Below are 23,959 nucleotides of genomic sequence, written 5' to 3'. Positions count from 1 at the left end.
AAATGTTCATTGCAGCTCTATTTACAATAGCCAGGACATGGAAGCAACCTAAATGTCCATCGACAGATGAATGGATAAAGAAGATGTGGCACATATATACAATGGAATATTACTCAGCCATAAAAAGAAATGAAATGGAGGTATTTGTAATGAGGTGGATGGAGTTAGAGTCTGTCATACGGAGTGAGGTGAGTCGGAAAGAGAAAAACAAATACAGTATGCTAACACATATATACGGAATCTAAGGGAAAAAAAAGCCATGAAGAACCTAGTGGCAAGACGGGAATAAAGACACAGACCTACTAGAGAATGGACTTGAGGATATGGGGAGGGGGTGGGGTGAGATGTGACAGGGTAAGAGAGTGTCATGGACATATATACACTACCAAATGTAAGATGGATAGCTGGTGGGAAGCAGCCGCATAGCACAGGGAGATCAGCTCGGTGCTTTGTGACCACCTAGAGGGGTGGGATGCGGAGGGTGGGAGGGAGGGAGATGCAAGAGGGAAGAGATATGGGAACATATTGTATATGTATAACTGATTAACTTTGTTATAAAGCAGAAGCTAACACACCATTGTAAGGCAATTGTACTTCAATAAAGATGTTTAAAAAAAAAAAAAAAAAAAAAGATGAAAAGACAACAATGAGAGAAAAGACAGAATGGGAGAAAATATGTGCAAATGAAGCAACTGACACAGGCTTAATCTCCAAAATATACAAGCAGCTCATGCAGCTCAATATCAAAAAAACAAACAACCCAATCCAAAAATGGGCAGAAGACCTAAATAGACATTTCTCCAAAGAAGATACACAGATGGCCAACAAACACATGAAAAGATGCTCAACATCACTAATCATTAGAGAAATGCAAATTAAAACTACAATGAGGAATCACCTCGCACCAGTCAGAACGGCCATCATCAAAAAAATCTATAAACAGTAAATGCTGGAGAGGGTGTGGAGAAAAAGGGAAACTTCTTGCACTGTTGGTGGGAATGTAAATTGATACAGCCACTATGGAGAACAGTATGGAGGTTCCTTAAAAAACTAAAAATAGAACTACCATATGACCCAGCAATCCCACTACTGGGCATATACCCTGAGAAAACCATAATTCAAAAAGAGTCATGTACCACAGTGTTCATTGCAGCACTATTTACAATAGCCAGGACATGGAAGCAACCTAAGTGTCCATCGACAGATGAATGGATAAAGAAGATGTGGCACATATATACAATGGAATATTACTCAGACATAAAAAGAAATGAAATTGAGTTATTTGTAGTGAGGTGGATGGACCTAGAATCTGTCATACAGAGTGAAGTAAGTCAGAAACGGAGAAGCAAATTCCGTATGCTAACACATATATATGGAATCTAAAAAAAAAGTGGTTCTCAAGAACCTATTGAGCAGGACAGGAATGAAGATGCAGACATAGAAAATGGACTTAACGACACGGGGAGGGGGAAGGGTAAGCTGGGACGAAGTGAGAGAGTGGCATGGACATATATACACTACCAAATGTAAAATAGATACCTAGTGGGAAGCAGCCACATAGCACAGGGAGATCAGCTCAGTGCTTTGTTATCACCTAGAGGAGTGGGATAGAGAGGGCTGGAGAGAGACGCAAGAGGGAGGGGATATGGGGATATAAGTATATGTATAGCTGATTCACTATGTTATATAGCAGAAACTAACACAACAATGTAAAACAATTATACTCCAATAAAGATGTTAAAATATATATATATATATAAAACATTCGTAGCTTGTGGGTCATACAGAAACAGTGGTAGGACAGATTTGGCCCATGGGTTGTAGTTTGCCAACCCTTGCCTTAAACTACCTCAAATCCCACCTGAAAAAGAAAGATAAGTTAATTTCTATGCCTCTAATGGGAAATGTCATTGTTATTTCTTCACAAATACTTTCAGGACCTACATTTAGGTTGATATGAGGTACTCAGGTACTTCTAAAGTTGGTGAGCTTTAAGGCAAATATAATTTTTTCCTTCTCCTTTCTCTAAGACTTTAAGTTAAATGAATATCAAGGAGAGTCTTGTATAGGAAACTAAACCAACTTAGGTGACTGAAAGAGAGCTTGTCTTAGTCAATTTGGGCTGCTATAAGAAGACACCATAGACTAGGTGGTTTATAAACAACAGACATTTATTTCTCACAGTTCTGTAGCCTAGGAAGCCTAAGATCAAAATGTCATAAGATCCAGTATCTGGTGAGGGCCCACTTCCTGGTTCACAGATGGTGTCTTCTTGCTGTGTTCTTACATGGTAAAAAGGACAAGGGAGTTCCATAGGTCACTTTTACAAGGGCACTAATCTCATTCATAAGGGCTCCATCCTCATGACCTAATTACCTCCTGAAAGCCTTACCTCCTAATACCATCAGGTTGGGGGTGAGATTTCAACATATGGCTTGTGGGAAGGACATAAACATTCAGATCATAGTAGACCTCATCCTACTCTTTGGGGATAGTCATTTATATATCTAAGGACATATTTGTTATCAGCTGAAAAAGTCATTCCCAAGTCACTTCTGTCTCAAAATGATAAAATTCCTGAGTCATTTAATCTACTACAGTAGCACAAAATGCTAGGCAAAAATTCCTAAATCAGGATACCTCAAAGGCATATCTGGACATTGTAACATCATCTCAAGCCACAGTCTGTTTGAAAGTTATGAGGATGGAAAGGGCAGAACTCAAAGGCCAGGGAAGTGTCTTTTCACCCACTCATGAGCTGGTGAGTGGGTTCTAAGAGCACATGCTCCCCCTAACTGTGGCCATGCCTTTCCTCACCGGCTACCCCCTTCTGTTCTTTTTTCTTTATCTTTTTTCTTCTTTGTAGACAAGAAAGAGGTAAAGGGGACAACCAGTTAAAAGCCAAATTTATTCTTTGGTAATTTTCTATGTATTTACTTTATGTATGCTTTGTCTTCTATTTGCAAGGCATAACCACTTAAGTCTGGGTAACACTGATGTGGAATACTCTAGTGCATTCCCTTACTGCCTTGAATAATCATACTCCAATCCTAAGTGATGACAATCCAACTCATCCTAATGCACCCAGTTTCCCATATTGACTAGGGAAACATGATCAAGAAAATGATATAAACACCCACTTTTAACTCTTTAAAACATATAGAATGGCCAAAAAAAATCCCATGATCGCTTAGTTAATCAAATTCTACTGTGAATAGAGAAGATAGAAATATTTTAAAATTGTTTGTGCATCTGGGTGCATGCATGTGCAAGCACACACGAGTGTGTAAAGACTCAAGGGAACAACTTTTCCCTTTGGAAAAATCAGATTTTTTGGCCAGTTTGAGGCCAAGTACTTAACAGGACATTTTAAACTGGGGAGTCTAATCTGATATTTAAACACACTATGAGCCTTGATTCCAAATATCTTGGACACCGAGATGATGAAGAAAGAAAGTACCATTTCAGTCACAGCTTGTTGACCCAAGATCTGGGGAGTTTAAAATGGGCAGGAGTGGCCTTTCCTCCTGCCCAACCCTATCCTGTCTGCAAAACTCCTAACCTTGTATAAAGACCTGTCTTAATTGTCACTTCCTTTTAAAGCCTTGCCTCCCACTCTCAGAAAAAAAAAAAAAATTAGTTGTCCCCCACTCATCTTTGCTCCCATAGCACTTTGCACAAAACTCTATTACAGCTATTATGTGCTTATCACACTAAATTGCTATTTATCTGTTTATGTGTCTGTCTATTTCCACCAGAATATGCACCGTCAAGGGTAAAGATCAGGTCTTATTTATCTTTGTATTCCCAGCACTCAGCACTGTGCTGACACAACAGCCACTTAAAACATGTTTTAGGATTTTTATTATTAAAGAAATGCGTTCCCATTAAAAATTCAAAATAGCATGAACTAGTACAAAAGGAAATGTTAAAAGTTGCCTTTCCACCTTCCAGACCATCAATCCTATTTCCCAAAGGGATTTAAGGGATTCTTTAAAATGCATAAATACTGCATGCACCCCTTCCACCCTACACCCAGTTCACCAACATATATGGCTCTCAGAGCTGTCCCACATGCAAGACTGGCTGATGCTAGCAACAAGACTGGATGGGTGTGAAACCCCCCAGAGCCAAAGGCCAGAGATGTGCTGTCGCTACAGTAGAAAGAATACGGTCAGACTAGGTAGAAATTTGTTCTACTCTGCACATTTTATGAATTGATAACAAGTTCTCTCTACTCACTGACACTTTTCCTTTCTTGTTTTCATCTCTAACTCTCTTTCTGTGACTTACTCTGTCTCCACGTGTTTGTTACAAGGCTGTCTTTGTCTCTCTATCTGCCCTTCCCAGTCCACAGTATCACTGGCTCATTGCCCCTCGTCTTCTCTTTATTCTCCTCTTTCTTAGTCCACTTCTCCTGTCTCTGAATTGCTCTCTGTCTCTCTCTGCCTCTGTCATGATCCTATACTCTCTCTCTTCCTCTCCCCTTATTCCTTCTCTTTTTCCATCTCTTGGCTTCCATTGTCTCTCAGTCTCTTCCTCTTGGTTTCTTTATCTCTCGCCTCATTCTGGAGATCACCTTCCATTCACCTCTCACCGTCAGTAAACATCCTCACCGTGGCCATACAACAAAATCTAGTATTTCACTTTTAAGAGCAGATACTTAAAGACATCAGTGCGTAAATTGCTCTGAATGTACAGAGATGCCTGGGATGCCCACATCTATGATGTATGCACTTAAATACACATATATGATGGAGAGATGGAGTCCAAGATCAAGAAAGAGACTGAGATTTAAATTAAAATGCATGCTTCTTTATTGGGGACTGGAAGCTACTAGAGTTTTCAGGAGGTGTAGTCAGGTGGGTGAAATTACCTCCAGATCTCTCTCTCTGGAATCAACAAAGAGGACAATAAACAAAAGGCCTGGAAGCCCCTGCTGCTGCACACCACAAAAAGAGAAGGAAGAGAGATGCAGAGTGATCTTGCCGCTTCACAAAAACCCTGGGCACCAGCTCCTTCCCAATAATAGGGACTGAAAGTAAGTCAGGAAACTTGAACTTGGGCTCTTTGTCCAGTTCAGTTGTCTGGAATGCAATTCTAATGTGGCCAAGTTCACAAACTTGTTTACTCTCTCCTGTTTTGTTTGTTTCTTCCCCCCCCCCATTTCTCAAATAACTATTAAAAATAAATCAAGCAATGCACATTTATGGAAGAACAACAACACCAAAACTATGGACAAACTGAGAGAATTTCAAAGGTAGAAGTAAACTTAAAAAGCCATTTAGACTCCCTCTTGCAAGAGCACTGGAATCACAACTAACTGCTGAACAATCGTCAATAGGAAGACACTGGAACTCACCAAAAATGATACCCACATCCAAAGACAAAGGAGAAGCCACAATGAGATGGTCGAGGGGTGCAATCACAGTAAAATCAAATCCCATAACTGCTGGGTGGGTGACTCACAAACTGGAGAACACTTATATCACAGAAGTCCACCCACTGGAGTGAAGGTTCTGAGCCCCACATCGAGCTTTCCAACCTGGGGGTCTGGCAATGGGAGGAGGAATTCCTAGAGAATCAGACTTTGAAGGTTAGAGGGATTTGATTGCAAGACTTTGACAGGACTGGGGGAAACAGAGACTCTACTCTTGGAGGGCACACACAAAGTAGTGTGTGCATCTGGACCCAGGGGAAGGAGCAGTGACCCCATAGGAGACTGAACCAGATTTACCTGCTAGTGTTGCAAGAAATGTTTAACAAAGACATAGAAGAACAAACAAACAGAGATGAACAATACAATAACTGAAATGAAAAATACACTAGAAGGAATCAATAGCAAAATTACTGAGGCAGAAGAACAGATAAGTGACCTGGAAGACAGAATGGTGGAAATAACTGCCACAGAACAGAAAAAAGGAAAAAGAATGACAAGAAATGAAGACAGCCTAAGAGACTTCTGGGACAACATTAAACTCAACAACATTCACATTCTAGGGGTCCCAGAAGGAGAAGAAAGAGAGAAAGGACCCGAGAAAATATTTGAAGAGATTATAGTCAAAAACTTCCCTAACATGGGAAAGGAAATAGCCACCCAAGTCCAGGAAGCACAGAGAGTCCCAGGCAGGATAAACCCAAGGAGAAACATGCCGAGACACATAGTAATCAAACTGCCGAAAATTAAAGACAAAGAAAAATTATTAAAAGCAACAAGGGAAAAATGACAAATAAAAAACAAGGGAACTCCCATAAGGTTAACAGCTGATTTCTCAGCAGAAACTCTACAAGCCAGAGGGAGTGGCATGATATATTTAAAGTGATGAAAGGAAAGAACCTACAACCAAGGTTACTCTATCCGGCAAGGATCTCATTCAACTTTGACAGAGAAATCAAAAGCTTTACAGACAAGCAAAAGCTAAGAGAATTCAGCACCACCAAACCAGCTCTACCACAAATGCTAAAGGAACTTCTCTAAATGGGAAACACAAGAGAAGAAAAGGACCTACAAAAACAAACCCATAACAATTAAGAAAGTGGTAATAGGAACATACATAGCAATAATTACCTTAAGTGTGAATGGATTAAATGCTCCAACCAAAAGACACAAGTTCGCTGAATGGATATGAAAACAAGACCCATATATATGCTGTCTACAAGAGACCCACTTCAGACCTAGGGACACATACAGACTGAAAGTGAGGGGATGGAAAAAGATATTCCATGCAAATGGAAATCAAAAGAAAGCTGGAGTAGCAATACTCATATCAAATAGACTTTAAGATAAAGAATGTTACAAGAGACAAGGAAGGACACTACATAATGATCAAGGGATCAATCCAAAAAGAAGATATAACAATTATAAATAGATATGCATCCAACATAGGAGCACCTCAATACATAAGGCAACTGCTAATAGCTATAAGAGAGGAAATCGACAGAAAAACAATAATAGTGGGGGACTTTAACACCTCACTTACACCAATGGACAGATCATCCAGACAGAAAATTAATAAGGAAACACAAGCTTTAAATGACACCATAGACCAGATAGATTTAATTGATATTTATAGGACATTCCATCCAAAAACAGCAGATTACACTTTCTTCTCAAGTGAGCAGGGAACATTCTCCAGGATAGATCACATCTTGGGTCACAAATCAAGCCTCAATAAATTTAAGAAAACTGAAATCATATCAAGCATCTTTTCCAACCACGACTCTATGAAATTAGAAATCAATTACAGGGAAAAAAAAGCAAAAACACAAACACATGGAGGCTAAACAATATGCTACTAAATAACCAAGAGATCACTGAAGAAATCAAAGGGGAAATCAAAAAATACCTAGAGACAAATGACAATGAAAACATGACGATCCAAAACCTATGGGATGCAGCAAAAGCAGTTCTAAGAAGGAAGTTTATAGCAATACAATCCTACATCAAGAAACAAGAAAAATCTCAAATAAACAATCTAACCGTACACCTAAAGAAACTAGAAAAAGAAGAACAAACATAACCCAAAGTTAGTAGAAGGAAAGAAATCATAAAGATCAGAGCAGAAATAAATGAAATAGAAACAAAGAAAACAATAGTAAAGGTCTGTAAAACTAAAAGCTGGTTCTTTGAGAAGATAAACAAAATTGATAAACCTTTAGCCAGACGCATCAAGAAAAAGAGGGAGAGGAGTCAAATCAATAAAATTACAAATGAAACAGGGGAAGTTACAACGGACACAACAGAAATACACAGCATCCTAAGAGACTACTACAAGCAACTTTATGTCAATAAAATGGACAACCTGGAAGAAATGGACAAATTCTTAGAAAGGTATAACCTTCCAAGACTGAACCAGGAAGAAACAGAAAATATGAACATGCCAATCACAAGTAATGAGATTGAAACTGTGATTAAAAATTTTCCTACAAACAAAAGTCCAGGACCAGATGGCTTCACAGGTGAATTCTATCAAACATTTAGAGAAGAGCTAACACCCATCCTCCTCAAACTCTTCCAAAAAATTGCAGAGGAAGGAACACTACGAAACTCATTCTATGAGGCCACCATCACCCTGATACCAAAACCAGACAAAGATACTACAAAAAAAAGAAAATTACAGACCAATAACACTGATGAATATGGATGTGAAAATTCTCAACAATATACTAGCAAACAGAATCCAACAACACAGTAAAAGGATCATACACCATGATCAAGTGGGATTTATCTCAGGGATGCAAGGATTATTCAATATATGCAAATCAATCAATGTGATACACCATATTAACAAACTGAAGAATAAAATCTATATGATCATCTCAATAGATGCAGAAAAAGCTTTCAACAAAATTCAACACCCATTTATCATAAAAACTCTCCAGAAAGTGGACATAGAGGGAACCTACCTCAACATAGTAAAGTCCATATACGACAAACCCACAGCAAACATCATTCTCAATGTGAAAAACTGAAAGCATTTCCTCTAAGATCAGGAATAAGACAAGGATGTCCACTATCAACACTATTATTCCACAGAATTTTGGAAGTCCTAGCCAGGGTAATCAAAGAAGAAAAAGAAATAAAAGGGATCCAAATCGGAAAAGAAGAAGTAAAACTGTCACTGTTTGCAGATGACATGATACTATACATAGAGAATCCTAAAGATGCTACCAGAAAACTACCAGAGCTAATCAATGAATTTGGTAAAGTTGTAGGATACAAAATTAATGCACAGAAATCTCTTGCTTTCCTATACACTAACAATGAAAGATCAGAAAGAGAAATTAAGGAAACAATCCCATTCACCATTGCAAGAAAAAGAATAAAATACCGGGAATAAACCTACCTAAGGAGGTAAAAGACCTGTACTCAGAAAACTATAAGACACTGATGAAAGAAATTAAAGATGACACAAACAGATGGAGAGGTATACTGTGTTCTTGGATTGGAAGAATCAATATTGTGCAAACGACTATACTACCCAAAGCAATCTACAGATTCAATGCAATCCCTATCAAATTACCAGTGGCATTTTTTACAGAACTAGAACAAAAAATCTTACAATTTGTATGGAGACACAAAAGACCCCAAATAGCCCAAGCAGTCTTGAGGGACTGCTAGAGTAATGGAAATAAAAACAAAAATAAACAAATGGGACCTAACGAAACTTAAAAGCTTTTGCAAAGCAAAGGAAACTACAAACAAGATGAAAAGACAACCCTCAGAATGGGAGAAAATATTTGCAAATGAATCAACAGGCAAAGGATTAATCTCCAAAATATATAAATGGCTCATGCAGCTCAATATTAAAAAAGCAAACAACCCAATCCAAAAATGGGCAGAAGACCTAAATAGACATTTCTCCAAAGAAGACATACAGATGGCCAAGAAGCACATGAAAAGCTGCTCAACATCACTAATCATTAGAGAAATGCAAATCAAAACTACAATGAGGTATCACCTCACACCAGTTAGAATGGGCATCATCAGAAAATCTACAAACAACAAATGCTAGAGAGGGTGTGGAAGAAAGGGAAACCTCTTGCACTGTTGGTGGGAATGTAAATTGATACAGCCACTATGGAGAACACTATGGAGGTTCCTTAAAAAACTAAAAGTAGAATTACCATATGACCCAGCAATCCCACTACTGGGCATATACCCAGAGAAAACCATAATTCAAAAAGACACATGCACCCCAATGTTCATTGCAGCACTATTTACAATAGCCAGGTCATGGAAGCAACCTAAATGCCCATCTACAGACGAATGGATAAAGAAGATGTGGTACATATATATACAATGGAATATTACTCAGCCATAAAAAGGAACGAAATTGGGTCACTTGTATAGACGCAGGTGGATCTAGACACTGTCATACAGAGTGAAGTAAGTCAGAAAGAGAAAAACAAATATAGTATATTAACGCATATGTGGGACCTAGAAGAATGGTACAGATGAACCAGTTTGCAGGGAAGAAATTGAGACACAGATGTAGAGACCAAATGTATGGACAGCAAGGTGGGAAAGTTGGGGGGGTGGCGGGCGGGGGGGATGAACTGGGGGATTGGGATTGACATGTATACACTAATATGTATAAAATGGATAACTAATAAGAACCTGCTGTATAAAAAAATAAATTACATAAAATTCAAAAATTCCACACACACAAAAAATATATTGAGCCACTTCTAAGTCTAGGGACTTGGGATATACAAGGGAACAACACAGTTAAAAAAAAAAAGAAACCCTTACTTTGTGGGGCTTACATCTGTACTATTTTTTATTTTATTATTTATGTATTATTTTATTTCCTCTTTCTGGTATTTTGTGGAAGCTTTCCCACAATAAATAAATATATGTATTTATTTATATTTATAAATGTAAATAATTTATAAATATAAATATAATATATATATATATATAAACACATAAGAAATCCCTTAATGGCTGAATATTCTACAACACTCATATGGAAGGTCATGGGTCATTTATTTTATATGAAAGCCAGTTTTCCCCAAGGATATAGCAAATAAAACAGCAAAATATTTAGTAAGCTAGTTGTGATACTGCGATTTATAATAAGAAATATACATTTTGTCTTAGTGCCCATTTCTGTCACAGAACCCCTAAAACCCCTGGATTTTCCTGTGATGAGAGGTTAATGAGGTGACTTTGGACCACAGTTAAGGATGTGGGCCAGTTGCCAAAAAACCAACCATGTGATCAGAGGGTTGAAACTTTCAGTTCAGCCCCCTTGACCTCTGGGGAGGGGAGAGGGGCTGAGTTTGAATCAATGGCCAATGGCCAATGATTTAATCAACTGTGCTGATGTAATGAAACCGCCATAAAAACCCAAAAAGACAGGGTTCCGAGAGCTTCCAGGTTGGTGAACAGGTGGAGATTCAGGAAGAATGGTGCACTCAGAGAGCAAAGGGAGGCTCCACGCTCTTTCTCCATACCTTGCCCTAGGCATCTCGTCCATCTGCTGTCCCTGAGTTACATCCTTAATAATAAACTGGTAATCTAGTAGGTGAAACGTTTCTCTGAGTTCCGTGAGCCACTCTAGCAAATTAATCAAACCCTAGAAGAGAGTCGTTGAAACTTCCAATCTATAGCCTGTCGCTCAGAAGCACAGGTGATAACCTGGACTTGGGGCTGGCCTTGGAAGTGGGAGGTGGTGGGGGACAGTCTTGTGGGACTGAGTCCTTAACCTGTGAAATCTGATGTGACCTCTGTGTAGACAGTGTCAGAATTGAGTTAAATTGTTGGACACCCAGCTGGTGTCAGAGAATTGATTGTCGGTGTGGAACCTACCGACCCCCAACCCACACATTGGAAATTGGGTCCAGAACCCTATTACAGCCATCATGTGCAAATAGCTAGAGATGCTGAAAGGCATGCCAAAAAAAAGAGTAGAAGAGAGTCCTGGCCTCCTTATAAGAAAATGGAACTGGAATGAAAAAACATAAATACAGAAACAGAAGCAATGAGCAACATATTACAAACATCTTTTAGTACATCATACTCGAGTATTATTAGTACTAGTACTAACACAGTAATGATGATAACAATAATAATAATAGCTAACGTTTATTGATTGCTTACTCTATGGCAGATGCCACTTTCAGCATTTTTATATCTATTGTCTCTTTCAACCATCAAGAAACCATATAGAAAGTACACCACTATTATTTCCATTAAACAGATGAGGAAACTAAGGTACAGAATTACAAAGCTTATTGTCCAAGTTAGCATATCTAGGAGTGGGAATTCAAACCAATCACTAAACATTATGTTATATTTAAAATAATGTACTCTTTTAGCCACTTGTTTTGCCCATGGTCATATGGACATCCAGGAAAGTTAACTGCATAGAATATATTCAGTGTAGGCCATCTGGCAGAAAGGTACCACCTTCCTCTGCCTGGGGCACCAGTGCTGTGCCATGTAATCAACTCTCCTTCTCCTAGAGAACCTTCTACCGGGTCCTCACCATTGGGGTCATAATTTTCATTGAGAAGCTGATAAAAGCTTTGGGCTTCAGCTCTCCTTGGGGAAAAGTAAAGCATATTGACATAAGATTGTGCAGACAATGGAAGGGGTTCAGGGACCCCAAAACTCACACCTAAATTTTAGGAAAATTATTTTCAACCTTTAGTGTTCCTAAGGGAGTTTGAAAAAATTACAGATTCCCACTCCCCATCAACAGATTCAAAAGCAGGTTCCATGATGACAAACTCTGAGAAACGCTGCCCTAGGTGCCCAAGGAGAGAGCCCACGCCTGCTCAGTTAAGAATTCCTCCACCAACTCAGCAAAATGCAAGGCAGGGTAAACAGTGCTGCAGATAGGTTTCTAAGCAGAGTCACAACCATGCCTAAAATAGCTTTTTCTCCCCTTTAATGATTCTAATCAAGAGTGCATTTTGGGAACTGTTGAGATAGGGAAAGACCTTTTACTTTTAACCTCCCTCCATAGGCCCTGGATCCACGGCCCACAGTTCTGTGTCTCAATAGCCCCTGCAACTCTGATTATGGGAAGACCACTAGAGGCATCAATCCTTTGGCTTCAGGGCACAACATGATTAGTTGGTTGCCTGATAACATGATTCTTATTAGCACCTCCTTTAAAGAGTGTACAAGTTGTCCACACTGTCATTCTAGGGTCATTAGCCAGCAGGGAAAAACCAACCGGCACATCATACACATCCTACACATCCTCCCAGGATAACAAGATGACACACGCTAATAACCCCAGATGATCCACTCCTGGGGAGAGGATGGGGGAGGTGAGGGCTTTGATCAAGCTCCATCACAGAGCAGCTTATTACCTCGTAAAGTGTGTCAGGCCAGGGACCTGAGATGGGGGTGTTGTGAAAGGGAGCGCCCCGAGATGGGGTGCTCTTGCCAAGAGTTCTCCCGCCACCCCTCTGCACTGACTTGTCAAGTTCTCTCTAAAGAAATTCAGAGATAAACCCCGACGAAGGGACAGCATGATCAAACAGAAAAAGCTCTGGAGCCAGAAAGGGCAAAAATCATATTCTATCTCTGCCGCCACCTTCGAGCTCGGTGACCTCAGGCAAGATCTTTAAGCCTCGACTTCCTCGGCTTTAGGATTAGGATAATGACATCTAGTTTGTAAGGGTGGTGTGAGGATGAAGTGAATAACGTGGTGATGCCCTAGAATGTACTTCCAGGGAATGTGGTCACTAAATTGATGGCTATTTATATTATTATCATTAAGAGCGATTTCTGTTAAAATCAATGTAGCTTATCTGGCTGCAGAGAGCTATCCGTAGTGTGCAGCAAACTCTCCTTTGCTCCCTTCCCCCACCTACCCCACCCCACGCCCCAAAGTTAGAGGAAGTAGAAAAGGCACCAGCTGGTAACTCTATTATAATCCTTGAGCAAATAAAATCCATTAGCGTCAACAAGGCGCTCCTTCAGTTTGACTACTGCTGCTCCCCGAAGTTGAAGCTCTAGTTTCTCTTGACCAAGACCGTACTTAATATTATTTTCAACTAGATTTCATAGGCATAAGACAATTAAAGAGGGGAGGAGGTGACTCTCCCCTTCTTCTCCCCAACCCCCTGCTGCAATAAGCCCAGTGATAAGCAATCTCATCTCCGAAGACCATTAGCAGTGGAACATACATGTTAGATAGGTTATTTACTGCCGGAGACCTCACTTGTAAAAAGTCCCATCTCCTCTCTTTAGGGTCCCTTTTTAAAGATTTCAACAATGCCAAGTACATGACTTTTGTCCTTGCACTGAAGCCCAGGATAAATAACTTGAACAGCTGAGCCTGGAACTCAGGAGCTCCATGGCCAATCTCCATACTTCATCCCTCAATGGCAACCATTAGGGACACACAGGTGCATAGGCTTGAGGCAAACTGTGAGGCTAGGATGCAGCTGCGTCCCATCTCCTGGCTGTGGAAAGCCAGCGGTGTTCCAAACCGAGAATCAGTCGTACACTGTGACACAACGTGTTTGACCCTCTCCTTCCACTAACTGACCTGCTTAATACCAACGCCCTGCTTTCCCTCTTTGAGAAACGGAGATGATAGCTGTCTTTCCTATCTCCTAGGACTGTGGTGAAAATAAAACTGAAGTCATGGAAGTAATGTTCCCATCTTTGAAAACTGAAGCATTTTGCAAAAGAAAAGGGCTATAACCGATCTAAAGTGGTATAACAACATTCAGGCGTGCTATAGAAATAGACACAATATCTTTTATACACGTGTAAAATTTCATGTAGGATTTCCTGCAGAGCACTCACGTCCTTTTTCTTCCCCTACCTACATTTTAGAATAGGCTCTCTTTATCCGTATAAACTGTGCACAGTAAGAGTCCAGCTTGGTTTCTTGCCAACCGTTTGATTGTTCCATCCACCCCAAGGGAGCAGGAGGGGCACCCCTCAGGAGTGGCCACTGCCCTTTCACGGGGCCTGGTTCCACATCACACTGACCACGCCTCTTCTCTGCCAGCCTGTTGGCCACCGCAGGGACACTGTTTGGCTAGTTTCCCCTCTAGGACACACAGATGTACTCTCCACCCTTTCCAGCCAGAGGTAAAGGACAGTAACTGAGACATACGTGAAGACAGGACAAACATATTACGTACGTTTAGTTAACAGAAGTTGTCAGGGACCAAATTAATCTACCCTGCGGGCAGCCCAGCCACTGATATTTCTAATCAAGAACTTAAACAAAAGAAAGTCCGTTTGTGAAAACTGCGTGTGAAATACGTCAAGGTAAAAATGAAACAATGATGACTCCAGCTGAAATGTAATGTGCAAATAAGGGCAGTTATGCCTTCAAGTGACCATAGAGGTTTTTATTTTCTTTTGGGGCTTGGAATACAGCCAAACTCACTAGGAGATGGGTGTGTATATGTTTTTGCTTAAATCATATTTTTAAAACGATTTCTAAGGTTAAGACCTTAGTTAAACATAGTTTACATTTAATGTAGGTTCATTTCCTTGATATAGATAGGAATCTTTACATCTCTACGCTTGACCTTTACTCACACCATCCACTCAGCTCAAAATATCCTTGTAATAATCTCCATCTTTTAATTAAAAATTTCTCTACATTTCAAGGTTCAGTTGAAACACCTGCTTTGCAATGAAGTTTGGAGACCACCTCAGCCAGAAGATGCCTGCCCATCCCTCCTCTGAACTCCTATAGCATGTGACACCCTCCGAGGACACGTACTTTCTGCTACCTCTTCAGAGCATTGTTCGGGTGGCAAACTGAAAGCTCTCTGAGGGCAGGTATCATTTCTTTTCATCTTTGGGCATCACTCCACGTATGTCCCTACTATCAATGCCTGACAAATATTAGGACTCAATACCCATTCATAGAATTAAAAGTAAATATGATAATTTGTGTAAGCTTCTTAGCATAATGCTGCCATATGACAATCTCACCTTAAATGTGAGCAATTATTATTCTCTTAAATAAATTAGACAATTGCACCAGCTTCTTTACCCTAATTTATGAGTTTCTGGGATCCTTCTTTAAAAGGATGTGGACGTAGTTCCCAGAGTCAACACTGATGAGTCTAGAAAATCCCATTAAAATATCTTAAGAGATCTTTACTTTCCAATTTGACATTAAGCAATTTTTTTGTTCAAAGATACCAAGTGCCTTAACCTGAAGATATGATACAATAAACCTAATAAACTATATTTTGCTGCAAATCTACATTGAAATGAATGTCTGCTTGGGTCCCAAATGCCTTAATCTCCTATTAATAGATGTGCATATAAACCATGGAAAGAGGAAGAAACTTGTGAAATGAAAGGCTTGCTCACTTACAGGTCAAGGGTATAGGTCATTGTGTCATTTCTGCATCCTGAACACTCCCAGTGGACTTTATTTAGATGTAGTAGGTGCACAATACCTACAGGTTGACAAAAAATTTTAATGAATTTCAACCAGTAAGGGATTTCAGTGATGCTCTGGCCTATTTGTGTCATTTTACAGAGGATAAAATTGAGGCCACAACATTTTTACAGGCTGTCACTACATATCTAATTTTTCTGTACAGCCAGGACTGTAACCCAGGAGTCTTAATTACCAGTAGAGAAGTATTTCTCCTACAAAAATAAGAGGTAGCATTTAGTGAGCACTTACTATGTACCAGCCAGTTTGTATATGTGATGTCAAGTCTTCTGGGAAAAAAAAAAAAAAACAGAAAAAGACGTGCCCTCCTCATATTTTAGTTGAGAGAACAGAAACTCAAAGAATTTAAGTGTCTTGCTCAAAGCAAAGTGCTGGGAAGCAGGAGAGCTAACATTCAAACTCAAATCTGCTTCCAAACCCACTGCCTTCCATGTCATACCATATTAACACCCATTAATAGCATAAAACACAGATCAGAGAAGGTATTATGTGGCTTGCTAGAGAAATCTAAAATCCTTCATCAGTTTACTTTGGAAAAAAAGGTAAAAAACCTTATGTCAAAATGTATAGCCAAATCAAGTGTTCATAGGCAACTCTTTATAAAATCCTATTTGTAATTAACTTAGAAGAGGAATCTATTCCTGAAGAACACCAGAGCTGAAAGCTGAATGATGGCACATTACCTCGTGCTCAATGAATCATCAGGTACAGATTCCATGTCTCAGTAAAGATGAAGATGTGGGTGGATAAGAGAACAGCCAAATCACTACTTTAAGGTAAAGGGTGCAATGTGACAGGCACATGTTATATAGTCCTTGCTTTTCTACAAAGAGATAGAGCTTCCAGCTAAGACTATGTCCTCCTCCACCAACATCTGAAATCCACCCAAAACAGGATTATTTAAAATACAGATCCCCAAAGGTCTGAGTTTTTCTGTCCTACCTTAAAGTCTCTAAGACAAGCCATTCTGTGTGGTTTTGAAGTCAGATCACCCTGGGTGCCAGTCTCTGCTTTGCCACTGAACTGTTATATCTTCTTGGCAAGTCATTTAGCCTTCTGGAGCCTCAGTTTCCTCATTAATGTAATGGGGATAATAATATCTACCCATAACATTTTTGTGAAAATTAAGTGAAACGATGAATGTAAGACATCTACTCAAAAACCTGACTCACTGGGACTCAGTTTACTCACTAAGGGTGGATGGTAAATGTCAAGTCCCAGAATAACAAAAGGCAAAGAATTACATGAAAACCAACCAGATCGTTATGCACTACAATAAATGCAGTATTAAAGATATCATAACAGCAAAATATGTCAAGTAAAAGCCTCTGTTAACAATTTGTAACACTATTTCTAGTGAGAAAGGGACAAGACAGTGAACTGAAATATTCAAATTGACTACATCATAAAAATATGAAAAAGAGATATTAACACTTGACACCCGTCTATTACCTAACAGGGATATTGTAAGGATTAATGAGTGTAGCACTTTGAAATTCCTTGGAAATAAGGAATAAACGCATCCCCATCATACATAGGTATAGACAAATGTATATTTTAACAAACTAAGAATTACTCTATAAATTTAGATCAGGACACAGCATGCCTTGGATGAGTAGGGTAGGAACAATATGTTCTTGCTTACGATACCAAGCTCATGACAAATGATTCATACCCAGCACTTTTCATGCCAAAAGATCCCCCCAGGTGTTCCACCAACTCCATCAACACTTTCCATCAAGCTAGACTGCAGTACAGAGGAATCACATTACACCCACGGACAAGGCAAAACAGTCATATCCTTACACAACTGCACAAGTCCAACAGCGGAGGGGGCAGGAAGGAGAAGGGAAGGAGGTGAGAGAAGGATCCAGAGTTCTTCACAAGTTTGATAGGCAGCCTATAATTACCATACATTTACACCTTTAATGCAGGTGTTATTGTCATCAGAAGCCCTACTTAGCAAAGGCTTTTAGCTAAAGGTGAGATAGGTCCAGAGGGTGTGTACTGCCAGTGGCCCTGAACGGGCTGGGGGTGGATTTATGGGGGACAGCAGCTAAAAGAGAAGAAAATGAGAGGTCCCACCCACTGCTGTCCTCAGTGTTAGGTTAGTGGATTTCTTGCTCTGGGGGGAATGTGAAGTGCCATGAGATGAGAGTTACAAAGAGGTATACAGTACTTTACAGTCACACCACTCTCTTAACTATACCCTGGCCTGTAATTCTCAGTAATGAATCTGACAGGCATCCTCCCCTCCTGTTTTCGAGACGAGGAAATTCACACTCAGGCCATCAGCTTGCCAAGATCAAACCCCAAATAGGCAGAACCAGAACTCAGGTCTCCACTCTGCTTTTCACATCACAAAGTTTCCTAGAAAAGTTTCTTTCTGCCTCCCTTACCTTCAAAATATATTTTAAACTTTATCTCTCCTATGAATCTGGGACTACTTAGTGGAGGATACTGAAACAAGACTATTTCTCTTCCTCTACTGGGTATACATACACACTGAAGAAAAACAACAACAATCTGTATGTAAGTGGGCAGGGATGGAATGTATGTCCTTATAGAATGAGAGACTTAATAGGATAGAAATCTCATTCGTTACATGATTTGAGTGCTCCAACTTTTAACACCTTGATTATTTCCTACATTATCTCAGACTTCCTTACATGTCACCCCTTCAAGCCCTGACCCTAAGAAGCCTGACTGGGTTTATAAGCACCATTAAAAAAAAAGAAAAAGGCTGGCAGTGCTTGGCACCATTTCTTAAATGGAGTTTAAAACTTGCCAAAGAGGTACTCTCTTTTTCTTGCTCTTTCCAAGATCTTTCAATAGGTGAACTAAAGTAGAGGTCTAATGGGTGAGTGATATTTTACGGCTTGAATTATATTAAAAGCCAGAAATATTTTGAGTCCCAAGTCCTTTACTTCTTGATACAAGATTTAATATGTTTGATGTGTTTAAAATTTCCCCTTAAACCTAGAAGCTTTGAGTTAATCACTTAAAGCAGTGCGAAAGTTATTTAATCAGTTTAAGAAGATTCAAGTTCAAATTGGGGGATTAATTTTAGTGGTTATGATATGAAAGATAGGACAGTTAAGGTAAGGAATGAGGGCAAGGGTCTCCGGAACTCGAATGAAAAGAATTTCAGCTTCAATTATTTGATTAAACCAGTCCTGAGAACCATGTAAAACCATAGCCTTGGTCATGAAGGCTGAATTGTAGGGAAAACCGTGCTGAGACTCTCAGGACAGAGACACGATACAAAATACTATTTATCACGATTTGCCTTAATACAATTTATATCTATGTACCCAAGGAATCCATAATGACAGGCTCTTATTTTAAAATGTTCACAACTTTCATTAAAAAAGCTGACAGTGAGCACAATTCACTAAAGTGGCACTTCCCTGGGAAGGTTTCTGGCAATAACATCACAACTGAAAACATTTTGAAATGTACCAGGATGCACAGACCGTGCATAGTACAAATACTACAATCTCAGTAATCTGACAGAAGCTGAAACTTTGATTTTTTTTTTCAGTTTACCCATCCTTGGTTTTTATTTTCTTGTCTGCTTAAATGCAGCCTAGTGAAGCTTCCATACTTTTAAATCACCTGCAGTTATCACCACCAAAGCTCTTTCTTTACTATTTCAGCTCCTTGAAGTTTCCAGGTGCAATTTAAACTGGAATAGCTCCCTCAAATTCCAGACATGCAGGCTTTTCCAAACATCTAAAACCTTCCCTGATCTTGGACACAGCTCATGGACTTGCACCCACGCTCCCCAGTGTCAGCCTCCTGGAAATCCAGCAACCCCTCTCCTCCCTCAATAAAGGGAGAGCTACGTCTCTATTTGTGCTCTTCACTAGAGGAGGTCAGGCAATGGGGGAGAACAGGGAGTTGTTGTCACAGGGACATATCTGATCTTCCTGGGACAGATCAAGCCAGAGAACAACCACTCATTCACAGGCTGGAAAGCCCCAGCTCTCAAAACACACTGGCTGGTGCTGTTAGAAGATGCTGGAGAGTTCCCGTCCTGAAACTTGCATCCACTTGGTCCCCAGAAACAGAATACATTAAGGACTCCTCACCATCCATTGAATTTCTCTTCCGTGCTGGGAAGAGGGGGTTAGGAGCTCCGCACAAAAATAAAAAGGCTACAAATAAAGACTTTTTGATCTTACATGCTCTCATCCATAAGTCTAGCAAGTTAAAGGGAAAGTCACTTGAGGGAACGCCAGCCTGCCTGGAATTTTAACCCTTTCACCTCTGCATTCAGAATACTTTAACCCGCTCTGTTTGCCTGGTTTTCGGCTCCATCCTACACAAAGGAGACCAAAGAAACGGGAAAGAGGGATCTGCCTGCCCTGTATGAAGCTTTGTTAGAGGTTTGGAGAGGACGCCGGTGTTGGTGGGAAAGGGGTGGTCTCCTAGTTGGTGACATTAAATCCTTGGGGAGGCGGGCAGGGAAGACTTTAGTTTGCACAATGTTTCAAGTCCAGAAACCCCATTTCCCCAAATTCTCAATCAGATCACACGGCCGACTTTAACCCTTTCCATCTTCCACCCCTTTGCCCTCAGTCCCATTGTACTCACGCTGCTGTTGTGGCCAGACCAGTGGACCATGGCTTGGTTGTGTGCTGAGTCGCCTGTCAGCGCGAACGTAGTGCTGGTCAGTTTCAGCTCCTCCAGCCGGAAGCGAGTGGCTTTGTCCGGGTCCCGCTCCAGAGTCCCAGGCTCCTGCTGCCCTCTGTCCCTTAGCACTCCCCGGGGGCGTCTTCTCGTGCCCTCTCCCCGTTCCGCCTTCTCTTGATCCTCTCCACTCCGTCTCCTCCGGCCAGAGCGTGGAGCAATCGCCACCGACGCCCCAGTGCCCGGGGCCCGCTCCAGGGACAGCGCTCGGTCTCCGGGGGCCACTGCAAACACGGGGCGTCCGAGCAGGGGCGTGGCAGGAGCCCTGCCTCGCGGCCCCAGGTGAGGAAGCCCCCCTCGGGTCGGAGCCCAGCGTGCGGCCGAGCTGGGGTGCAGCGGGGGACCGCAGGAGCCGCCGCCGCCGCAGGCGCCCGGGACGCAGAGGACTAAGAGCCCCGCGCCGGCGAGGAGCGCGCTCAGCCCGGCTGGGGAGCCGCCGCCGGCGCCAACTTTTCCCATTGCGGGAGCGGAGAGGAGCGGAGAAGGGGTCCCGGACCGGAGGTGGCGGCGCGGGGCTCTCCGCTGGCCGGCTACGAGGAGCAGGAGCTCAGGACCCCAACTCCATCCAAGTTGGGCCGCGGTGGGGGCGGGCAGAGGCGGTTCGGGGCAGGTGGCGGCCGCTTGCCCGGGCTGGGCTGGTGCCGAGCGCGGGTTCGGACGGAGCGAGCCGCCGCCACGCGGGGGTGGAGCCGAAGTGAAGTCACGGGCGGAGCGGGCGCTGGCGCGCGGGCAGGCAACACGGAAGGGAGGGCGGGCGCTGCCGGGGCTTCGAGCGCCGCGTCCCGCTCCCGAGCTGCGCTGCGCGCGGTTGGCTGCGGGGACTGGAGGCGCCGCCGACCCTCCCCTTGGGCTCGCCTGCGCCGCCGCCGTCCGCTCCTCGCCGCCGCGCTCTGCGGCCCCGCGGCCGCCGGCCTCCGCGCTGAGCCCGAGTGCCCCTCCCGTGGGGGCGGCCAGCCCGGACCTGGCGGAGTGGTCACTGTGCTGGGGACTTCCTATTCCTGTTTAATTGTTTCTATCAGTCTCTGTGGCTGTTTCTTTTTTCTTTTTTTTCCTCCCTGGTCATTTTCAGTTTAGAAAATAGGGATGAATGCGCTTCTGCTCTTTCCCTTCTTAGTCTCAGGGAGTTGGCATCTTGACCTTACCTTGGGAAGAGTCTGTGTGTCCCAGCATCAGCAGAGAATGATGTAATTAAAAGATCGCAGGTGTGTGTGTGTGTGTGTGTGTGTGTGTGTGTGTATTCTGGGGGATTTTCCCATCAATTATCACGCTTAGATTTCTTCCTTGACCTCCTAAAGCACTCACTGTATTTGAACCCAATCTTACTGCATTTTGTGGGCGTATCTTGGCTTCCCTAAGAGACTGCACACTCATTGAGGACGGGAAGGCTACGTTGTGAGCAACTTGGAAGAAGTAACCAGTTCATTCTGTTTGCCATTTTATCCTTAGTACTTGGACACAGTGCCCTACATGGTAGGAAATCTGTCAGTCATTAATTCAATAAATATTTATTGTAAGCCTATTATATTTCTGTGTGCAAATACATACAGGAAAGGAGGCATGGTGCTCCATCTATCCTGTGGCATTCGTGCCTATCCCAGAGCTACTAACACATGCCTTAAGACTCAGTAGGAAACCATGTGGGTGCTGGACGCTCTGCCGTTAGTTTGCTGGGGAATCTATGACAAGTAGCAATCTATCAGCTTCCTAGGTTTAAAACTAAGTTGTTGCATTAGATGACCTTTAAAATCCCTTTCACTCCTAAAATTCTATAATTGTATGATTATAACGTCTGCCCAGCCTAGCTCCCCTGCTACTATTCAAAAGTTCAGATTAAGATTTATAGTAGGTGAATGGGCTTTGAAAAGTACAAAGAATTTCTCAAAATCCAAGCCTTTTTCAAATAGAAAGTTGCTTCTAAGGGCTGAAATACCTTCACATGTCTTTGTAGTCTTCATGAGCCAGATAACACTTTATCACATGGTAGCTGTTAAATTATTCTGTGAATTTTTATTGATTGAATAAATGAATCCCACCACAGAATAGTACAGTTCCCAGTTTCTAATTACATGTTTGTTCATTTTCACACCTGCAAAGGTAACCTCACTGAAAAATCTGAATCCTGAGTTTGTGATGGGACCAACTTGCAAGTAACAGAGTGATCATTATTCTTTAATTAATAATACTCTTTTTAATGCTGTACAAGAGGAGTTTATCTTATTCCAAGCCAGAGGTGTGTTACAAAAAAATTTAAAATGATTGTTCTCATGATCGATCCAAGAGATATGCCAATGCAAAGAGCACAGGCTTCTCAGCCATAAAACTTGGATACTTAAAAGGACAAAAGAGTGTCCTGTTTGTCATTAAAGGAGACACAGACTGTTCTTCCAAAAGTACCATTACTACCCAAGCCTGAATCCTCCTAAAAAAGGACCACTGGCATATTGTGGCTTCTAGATGGAGGAGAGGTGAGCCAGAGGTTATCTCCTTCCTCCCAAATGGCAAGTGCTCTTTGTCAAAGCCCAGGAGAGCTGTTTTCCTCTCCTCAGAAAAGTTTTCAAAGCTTTGCAGGATCCTTTGCTTAATGCCTTCTTTCTATGCCCTGCTAACCTCCTTTCCACTCTGTGAGAATTCCTCCAAGAGAGGAAAACCAGATTAGATTAAAGACTCAGAACCCAAATGAACTCCCATCCAAATATAGGACTGGAAAAAGCAAAATGGAAAAGAAAATAGTAAATTCACATTTTCTGGTCTTAGTCTATTATTACCCTACCAAAATTTAGATTGCTTTGGTTTCAAAAGGAAGTTCTTCCTGAAGATTTGGGAAAGTAGAGCTGACATTTCCTCCTCAAGGAGTTTACAATGCCCATCTTTTCAAACACCTACTACAGTAATCCCTTTTAGTGAAAGCATTTTCAGTCCATTTGCTGAGAATTCGTAGAGGCAGGCACTTTTTTAATGTCTGATTTTAATTATCCATTTGTCAAAAAGGTTACACAGATATAGAAGAAATTGACTCCAGCTATTTTTTTTTAAATAAATTCATTTTATTTCTTATGGCTCTGGTCCCCATGAACTTTTGTCAACAAGCAGAAAGAGATAATATCAGTAATTCCCTAAACCATCATCTTTTTCCAGAGGACTTCAAGAAATAGGCTAATCATGGGGGAAAGTGGGCTAGTCTATTTCTTGGTGTTTGCAACCCAACAACCCAATAAGCAACCCAATGGGTTTTATTAATATGATCCATTAGGAATGGGTGATTTGTTAGGAAAATAGTTGATATTAAAGGCCACTAGAGAGCGTAGATCTATAATTCCAATTAGGAGTCTTTTTCATTATGCACATGAAGAATA

At 41.3% G+C, this 23,959-nt stretch overlaps 1 protein-coding gene across 6 annotated transcripts in view; it reads right to left on the bottom strand.

The window, feature by feature from the left end:
- SORCS1 (sortilin related VPS10 domain containing receptor 1) overlaps window positions 1–21,271 on the bottom strand; it is a 577,597-nt gene extending 556,326 nt beyond the window's left edge. For all 6 annotated transcript variants that reach the window (XM_059899261.1, XM_059899265.1, XM_059899263.1 and 3 more), the window contains exon 1: window positions 20,511–21,271. In XM_059899261.1, coding sequence (XP_059755244.1) covers window positions 20,511–21,065 — 555 coding nt within the window. In that variant the 5' untranslated portion in view covers window positions 21,066–21,271. The remainder of the gene's footprint in view (window positions 1–20,510) is intronic.
- Window positions 21,272–23,959: the final 2,688 nt, after the last annotated feature.

Source organism: Balaenoptera ricei, chromosome 16 (genome assembly GCF_028023285.1).
Source record: "Balaenoptera ricei isolate mBalRic1 chromosome 16, mBalRic1.hap2, whole genome shotgun sequence".
NCBI classification, from domain to species: Eukaryota; Metazoa; Chordata; class Mammalia; order Artiodactyla; family Balaenopteridae; genus Balaenoptera; species Balaenoptera ricei.
Note: the sequence above shows the minus strand (reverse complement) of the source record. Positions and strands in the feature narration are given on the sequence as shown.